At 46.5% G+C, this 7869-nt stretch overlaps 1 protein-coding gene across 1 annotated transcript; it reads right to left on the minus strand.

The window, feature by feature from the left end:
• Positions 1 to 757: 757 nt before the first annotated feature.
• LOC135703945 (uncharacterized) lies at positions 758 to 5797 on the minus strand. Its single transcript, XM_065225301.1, has 2 exons — positions 4918 to 5797; positions 758 to 4098 (listed from the first exon to the last, which is right to left on the minus strand). The coding sequence occupies exons 1-2, from the start codon at positions 5795 to 5797 to the stop codon at positions 758 to 760; spliced, it is 4221 nt and encodes a 1406-aa protein (XP_065081373.1).
• Positions 5798 to 7869: the final 2072 nt, after the last annotated feature.

Consider the following 7869-nt stretch of genomic DNA (forward strand, 5'->3'; position numbering starts at 1 on the left):
AACTGTCGCCCCCTGGTGATAACGGACGAACTCTCCATTGTTGCCAAAGTTTGCCCTAATGGGGGCGTAAAATGCTCAGAGGAAGTTGTGGTCGTAGAAGATCAGAAGTTATCTCAGAGGATTTCTGTTGAAGAGAAAAACCGATTGGGCTCCGAACAACTTGTTAAGCTTGGAAAACGTAACTTTTAGTGCGGCCCCTGGCGATTACGGCTGAAAGCGCCGTCAGCTGCCAATGTGCCCCTACTGGGGCCATACTTATCTGAGTTTTCCCGATGTGGTTGTCGATCCATGGGAGAATACATGTTTGACGACCGTCGATTGTTGAAGTGTTGGAGATGATCCTGGAGGAAGGGAATTCGATTGGCTTCCGAAATGCTACTTATTTCTAATAACGTATCTTATACTGCGGCCCCTGGCATAAAACGACATGGACTGTCGGTTACCGCCAAATTTGCCCCATATGGGGCCATACTTAGCTGTGTTGATCTTCAGTGATCTACGATGCCGCAAGGTATAAGAGGTGGATCCGTATTATGGTTGATTGCATACGGATGAACGAAGGAACGGATGATCTCTCTAGCCAAGCATATGAGCAGCAGGTTATGGCTGTCGAGGGAGAACAGATCAGTATGTTACCGGATACACAGAATATATAATACGTTACTTATAGGTTGCCCCTGGCAACAGCGGCGGGGTTACACCGCAAGGTGCCAAAAGTGCCCCAACGGGGGCGATAATACTTATTGTTGTACTGGATCTACTGCGATTCCTCGACATCCAGTTGATTATCTCGGATGAGAAAAATACGTATCTTCGAAATAGCCCGGCGATAAGAGCCATCCTTCGTACGAACGGTGACAACTCTCACGTTCCCGTCTGGCCCTGGGTGAGTCTCCATGACGCGTCCCAGCTTCCACTTGAGAGGTGGAATGTTGTCCTCCTTCAAAAGAACCATTGTTCCAACGTTCAAATTATTTCTTTGCCTTGTCCATTTGTTGCGACTCTGCAGAGTTGACAAGTAGTCCGTTGACCAGCGCTTCCAAATCAGTTGACTGTAGTTCTGAACACGTTGCCATCTATTGAGCCTATTCTCTGGTAGATCATGAAGACTTGGTTCGGGTGCTGAGGTGAGTGGGCGTTGGATCAAGAAATGCCCGGGAGTCAATGCTTCCAAGTCACCGGAGTGATTACTGAGAGGTGTCAGCGGTCTCGAATTTAGACATGCTTCAATCTGCGTCACAACGGTATGCAGTTCATCATACTTCAGCATTCTGTTGCCGATTACTCTCCTCATGTGCCCTTTCAGCGATTTGACTGCGGCTTCCCACAAGCCACCAAAGTTGGGTGATCTGGCAGGGATGAATTTGAATTCGATCGAATCTTGTGCAGCCTCCATTGACACCTTTTCTTGGAACTGTTGTTGACGAAACATTCGATGCAATTCACGCAGTTCTCTTTGTGCTCCCACGAAATTGGAGGCGTTGTCGCAGAGTATCAACTCCGGTCTTCCCCGTCTGGCAACAAATCTCCGAAGAGCAGCAAGAAATGTCTCGGTGGTGAGGTCCATCACGACCTCAATGTGGACGGCTTTGCAGACTAAGCAAACGAATAAACAGAGATAGCATTTCACCGGAGCGCTCTTCCGGGTGACAGGCTGCAGTTCGAATGGTCCACAATAATCGATACCCACTCGTTGGAAAGCAGGAGCTGGTGATACTCGTTCCAACGGAAGATCTCCCATCAACTGATCATGGACGCGTGGTTTCACCCTGAAACACTTTACGCACTCGTGCATTACCTTCCTGGCTAAGTTTCTGACGCTCAACGGCCAAAACCTCTCTCGAACACACGATATCATCAACTGCGGTCCTCCATGCAGCAATCGCCGGTGATAGTCGACCAAGATGAGCTTCGTGAGTGGATGATGGCTATCCAAAATCATCGGATGTTTCCTTCCTCGCGAAACAGGAGCATTTCCGAGCCGGCCGCCAACGCAGAGTATCCCATCAACCATCACAGGATTCAGAGCATGCAGCTTCGACGAAGGCCTAACTTCGCCCTTAGCCGCAAGGTTTGATAATTCCAATGGAAAACATTCCGATTGGGCTAGCTGCACTAGGAGAATCAAGGATGAATCATGTTCACCAGCTGTCAGCAATCCAGTTTTCCTATGCAACCGATTTCTTGGTCGACAGTTGAAGGAAAAACGGCGTATCCAAGCGGTCAGACGAACAAGGTTCAGTAGAGACGAACGTAGCGTGAAAATCTCACTTGGAGGCAGAGTCTGTAGGACTGCTGACACTAGTGGTCTCTCCTCCAGGATTACCGAATCGAACTGCTGCTCTGGAACCTGCTCGTTTACAGGCCAGTACTGGGTTTCCTTTTTCAGCCATTCTAGACCATTCCACCACAGAGAATTGCTCGTTATCTGAGCTGGAGTGGCTCCTCTCGAAATTATGTCAGCGGGATTCTCGATTCCCGGAACGTGGTTCCAGATTCCACCCTTTGTCACATGTTGTATCTCTGATACACGATTGGCCACAAAGACCTGCCATCTAGACGGGTGTGACGAAATCCAGAATTTTACAATTGTAGAATCGGTCCAGAAGAATGATTTGGCTGCTATCATCATGCTGGTGGAGACAGACTCATACAGGTGCGCTAACAGTAGCGCAGCAGATAGCTCCAACCGAGGTGTGGATTGCTTCTTCTTCCTTTTACTAAGGTCCTCTAACGGCGCAACCTTTGATTTGGCCAACAGTAGGTTGATCGTGACTTCTCCGTCCCGGTTCACACATCTTAAGTATATCGCGGCACCGTATGCTTTATCACTTGCATCGCTGAATCCGTGGAATTCACATGTGATTACATCTCTTCCGAACCTGATCCATCGAGGAACAGACACAGCGTCTAACTCGCAAAGATTGGTTCTGAACTCCAACCATTGTGACTGAAGCTCATCACTTAGTGGTTCATCCCAGGAGTACTTCGCCTTCCAAAGCTCTTGAAGAAATAGTTTTCCTTGGACTACTACCGGACCAACTAGTCCGTAGGGGTCGAAAAGACGTGCTATCTCGGATAGAACAACACGATGCGTGATTGGCCCACCTGGCCTCCAATCCGGAACCTTGATCCACAGTGTGTCCGTAGCCGTCTTCCAAGTGAGACCTAACGTCTTCACAGTTGCCTTCTCATCTAAATTCAGGAATTCTCGATCGTCCCGCAGATGCGAGGGTATTGCCTTCAAAATTTTTGTTGGATTGTTGGAGTTCCACTTCCTGAGGTTGAAACCTGATCCCTTCAGGAGCTCCAGTACCTCCTTACAGAGCTGTTCGCCTTCTTCAACGGTATGAGAGCCGGCTAGCATGTCGTCAACATAAAAACTCTTCTTGACCACCACTGAAGCTACGGGATAGCGCTCTGCTCCATCCTCAGCACACTTGTTCAGACAACGAGTGGCAAGGTAAGGTGCAGATGATGTACCGTACGTTACAGTGGATAGCTTGTACGTCCGCAATGGCTCCTGAACCGAATCTCTCCAGAATATCTTGTGCAGCAGCTGATCCAGTTCGTGCTGCCATACCATCCGGTACATTTTCTCTGCGTCTCCTACAACAGCATACTTGAACAACCGGAATCGTAAAAGGATGCTTCGTAGGTCGTCTTGAACGACAGGTCCCACCATCAAGACGTCATTCAAGGACACAACCGAATCCGTAGAATACGATGCATCGAAAACTACTCTTAGTTTTGTAGTAGTGCTGTCTGGTTTCAGCACTGCATGATGCGGCAAGTAATATTCCGGACCAGATTCCTCATCGTCGTTTACTACCTCCGTCATATGACCCATGGAAAGGTAGTCGTGCATGAAAGTCGAATACAATGCCTTCATTTCCGGGTTGGCATTCAGCCGTTTCTCCATGGAGAGGTACCGTTTCTTCGCTATCGCCTTAGACTCTCCCAGTTTCTCCAGCATATGCTTCCTTTTCGGCAATGTTACCCGAAATTTTCCATCAGGATCTCTTGTGGTTGTCTCCTCAAAGATGGCTTCACAGGCAGACTCCTCGATGGACAAGCAGCTCGTCGTTTGACAGGATTCTAAATCCCAGAACTTAGTTAGTTCCTCTAAGACGTCTTCCGTAGTTACCGATGACGAAGCTACCGTGCTGTAGCTGATAACAGAGGTTTCAGGTAATTCTCCAGCAACAATCCATTAAAGCTCCGTGTGGCGAAGAATAGGACCCTAATTAGAGAGTTTCAACTGTGCACTTAGCAGCAGCTCGTAGAAAACAGCTACACCCAGAATCACATCAATAGATCCAGGTTCATTGAAGGCTGGATCTGCTAGGCAAATTCCTGGAGGTATATTCCACGATGATACCTCAATGTGCTGCTGCGGCAGGCTTGATGTAATATTCGACAGTACAAAGAACTTGACCTCGCAAGACGTGTACGACGAGTTACATGACAAAACCGTTGCTAATACGGCTTGTTTAGCAACAGAAAGGGCACCACCCACTCCTTTCACTGGTACATTTTCCCGAGTTCGTCGGAAATTCAACTTTTGAGAAAGGTTTTCGGTCATCAGACTAATCTGAGACCCGTTGTCCAACAAAGCGCGTGCAAGAACGGTGTTTCCGTGACGATCACCGAGCTTCACGAGAGCGGTTGATAACAATGCATTGTTTGTATGGTGGTGTGTTTTGGATGGTGTAGTAGTGTGGTGTACTGTTGGAGTATTGGTGGGAAGTGACAAGCATGCATTTTGCGAAGATGTACTTGGAGTTGGTGTAGACTGTGTGTGTTGAGAACTGTTCCGGTTTTGAGCCTGATTTGATTGCTGTGACTGAAAGTTCGCGTCTTGAGGTCTTTTGGCAGGCTTCTGGGAGGAGGGCTGATTCGATGTCTGCCCCTTACTTGCGAATGCGGTGTACGGATGAAGCAGGTAGTGGTGGCTGTATCCACACTTATTGCACGTAGACCTCGAACAATCCGCAACGAAATGACCGGAACGCAAGCAATTTAGGCACAATCCGAGCTTTCGAACAAGCATCTTCCTATCAACGACCTTCATATTCCCGAAACGTCTACACTGCTCCACGGAATGTGGTCCAGCATTGCAGATTGGGCAATCGTCTTTCGACGATACCACAGCGTGAACTACTGGGTTCTTGTATGACTTCCTGCACTCGTTACTTCTTCGCGCTGACGTTGACTGCAGGATTCCACAGTAATTCTCCAGAAACTCCTCCATTGCCTTGTAGGAGGGAATATTCTTCGAGCTGTGGTGGGTTTCCCACTGGCGAAGCGTATCATCGTCCAGTTTCTGGGATAGCATGAAAGCCAACAGCGTACTCCAGTTTTCCGTATTTTCACCCAGCTTCTCCAACTGTTGGAGGTTGATCCTGAACGTCGTTAGAACATGGTTCAATCCTTGAAAGCTCTCCAATTTCATTGGCGCAACAGCGAACAATGCCTTCAAATGTTCCTGTGCGATGAGCTTGTGGTTCTCGAACTTCGACTCCAGAATTCCCCAAGCGAGAGTGTAGTTGGCAGCAGTCACTTGAATTTGATTGATCTGCAGAAGAGCATCATCCTTCAACGAGGTACGTAGATAATTGAATTTATCGATTGTACAGAGTTGATGGTTGTCGTGTATCAACGACTTGAAGTTGTCCCGAAAGTTGATCCATTCCAACAGCTTTCCCGAGAATGTGGGTAGCCTCAGCTCCGGATACTTCGTCCGCGATGGCTGGCAGACCTGAACTGCAGGTTGCCGTTCAGCAACAACTCCCATATCTACGCTGCATTTCAAAAGAAGTGCCTGCTTCAGTCAAAAGTATTTATTTTCAAACTCCTTGAAAATTTCTTCATTCTCTCTCTGGTGCGCCTCAGCCATATCAATCGGCTCTGTGGCTACTTCCTCAGCTGCATTCTGCGAGCCATCGTCAACGTCGAGATCGTCTGTAAGCACTTCAATTTTTACTCTCACTTCACAGTATTTATTATACACATCGTCGATCTTCTTTAGACGTAATTCCACTGCACTTTTATCACGTTCTTCTTGATACGAAGCCAGGAACTCCTCGATGTTCTCCAACGAAATCCACGCATGACGTTCCAGCTTCACTAGCTGTCTCAGTTCAGACACTGGCATCGTTACAGAAGACTTGCACTTGCACTTACTACGAATCACTAGCCCAAATCACTCCCGAGACCTCAAGCGATCGAACGATTGACAACTGACAGGCCAAATGTAAAAACTCAATCAATTATCAGCAATATCAAAGTTTTCCAGCTAGGCAATAAATTATAAAAACCGGAGAAATGCAAAAACGTTCTCCACAGTATTCTACTGATGATGAGTACAATCTCGCATGCAATGTAATCTCATCAAGCTTTAATTTTCTCTACCGTTCGTAGAGCTTTTGCTATGGCTGTCGCACAATGCAAACCAACCAAGCCACCTCAACCACGCAATCTCACACACACTGTACTTAGCTGACTTGGCCCTAGGCCTTTGGGAATCGATGGTGATGTCCACAGGAGATGAACGAGATCCTTCTCAAACCTAAACAGGTATCACCTACAGTGTACCACCACGCCAGTAAAACGGCAAACAATCAGACACCACTGGTCTATTGTCCGGTAGTTCGATGACCGTATCGAACCCAAGCGACGCGCACTATCACTGAACAAGTTATCAACGGGTCTGGCAAATCCGGTTCGCCAGGACCAAAATGTTGGGTAATTCCCCGTTTGTACTACGTGCGCACCCGCGAATAGCTAGTTCGGATTAACACCGGTGTGATACGATCACTAATTAGTAATTTTACTCTATGCACTACGAAACGCATTTATTACTCTAAGTGGACTGTATTTATTCAACGCGATCGAACTGAATCGATACCGGTACCGTTGGTGGTCGAGAGCTAACTGGCTATTCTCCTATCTTTATTTACAAGTGATGCTGCGAGAGCACATCACTGATTGTCTATCGTGCCTATCTCTCTTATAGGTAGGTAGAGTATGATCTGCATACATGCAGACGATCGTGGTCACTCATTTCTCTTAAATTATCTACAGTGATGCACACAATTATGTTTCATACTTTCCCTAACAAATGGCATACTTCGCATTATGTTTAAGTTAAATCGTATAGAATGCAAACTTCCGACCTATATGCGATGACTCATTTTTCCGTCGTACTGTATCAGAAATTAAATCGGATAACATCGTAAGACTTTTGTTATTACAGATTAAATCGTATATGATGTTAAATCAAATCTTTTAAAATAAAATTAAAATATACACGTATATGGCCTCCACTTTTGTACATATAAGCCATTTCTTTGCATTATATACGAATTGTTTGTTTGTATATCACGAAAACAATTTTGAATATACGAGCTTTCTGGTTGTCTGGGTGGTAAAGTAAGTCTCTGAAAGGACTTGTTCACCAGAAGAACTTTGTCAAGACAGCAACTTTGACAGCCAGGATCAGGAGATATTCTATGTTGGACCATTCCCTATTTTATAGTACCCGTCATAAGTAATATGAAAGTGAAGCGCCTCTAACGGCGTAGCTCCCAATTAAACCTGAATCAAATGGCACAAGTTTGTTGGTCTAACAGATTTGTTTTCCGTCGATCTTGTTTTCCATGCTGAGCATCAATGCTACCGCGACGCCAGGGAGTCAGCTCCCACACCTGGACCCTACCTATCGACCCATCAACTTATGAACCGAGGATCAACGGCTTTACTAACCGACTGGGATTGACTCTAGGCCTGTTGGGGTGAGAGGTAAGGCCTGTACAAAAGTGTTCGCCAAAAATTTATTTTAAGTCGGATTTTCTAGAAACTTTCAGG

The sequence above is a fragment of the Ochlerotatus camptorhynchus genome, unplaced genomic scaffold, assembly GCF_037179485.1.
Source record: "Ochlerotatus camptorhynchus isolate MF236.1 unplaced genomic scaffold, CSIRO-AGI_Acam_v1.1 ptg000225l, whole genome shotgun sequence".
NCBI lineage: Eukaryota > Metazoa > Arthropoda > Insecta > Diptera > Culicidae > Ochlerotatus > Ochlerotatus camptorhynchus.

Excerpts from the sequence above, each read along its gene's own strand:
- LOC135703945 (XM_065225301.1), bottom strand. The coding sequence starts at position 5,797 with ATGGGAGTTGTTGCTGAACGGCAACCTGCAGTTCAGGTCTGCCAGCCA. Across the intron at positions 4,099-4,917 it reads TCCGTACACCGCATTCGCAA|AATCCTGTCAAACGACGAGC; the intron begins GTAAGGGGCAGA and ends TCTGGGATTTAG.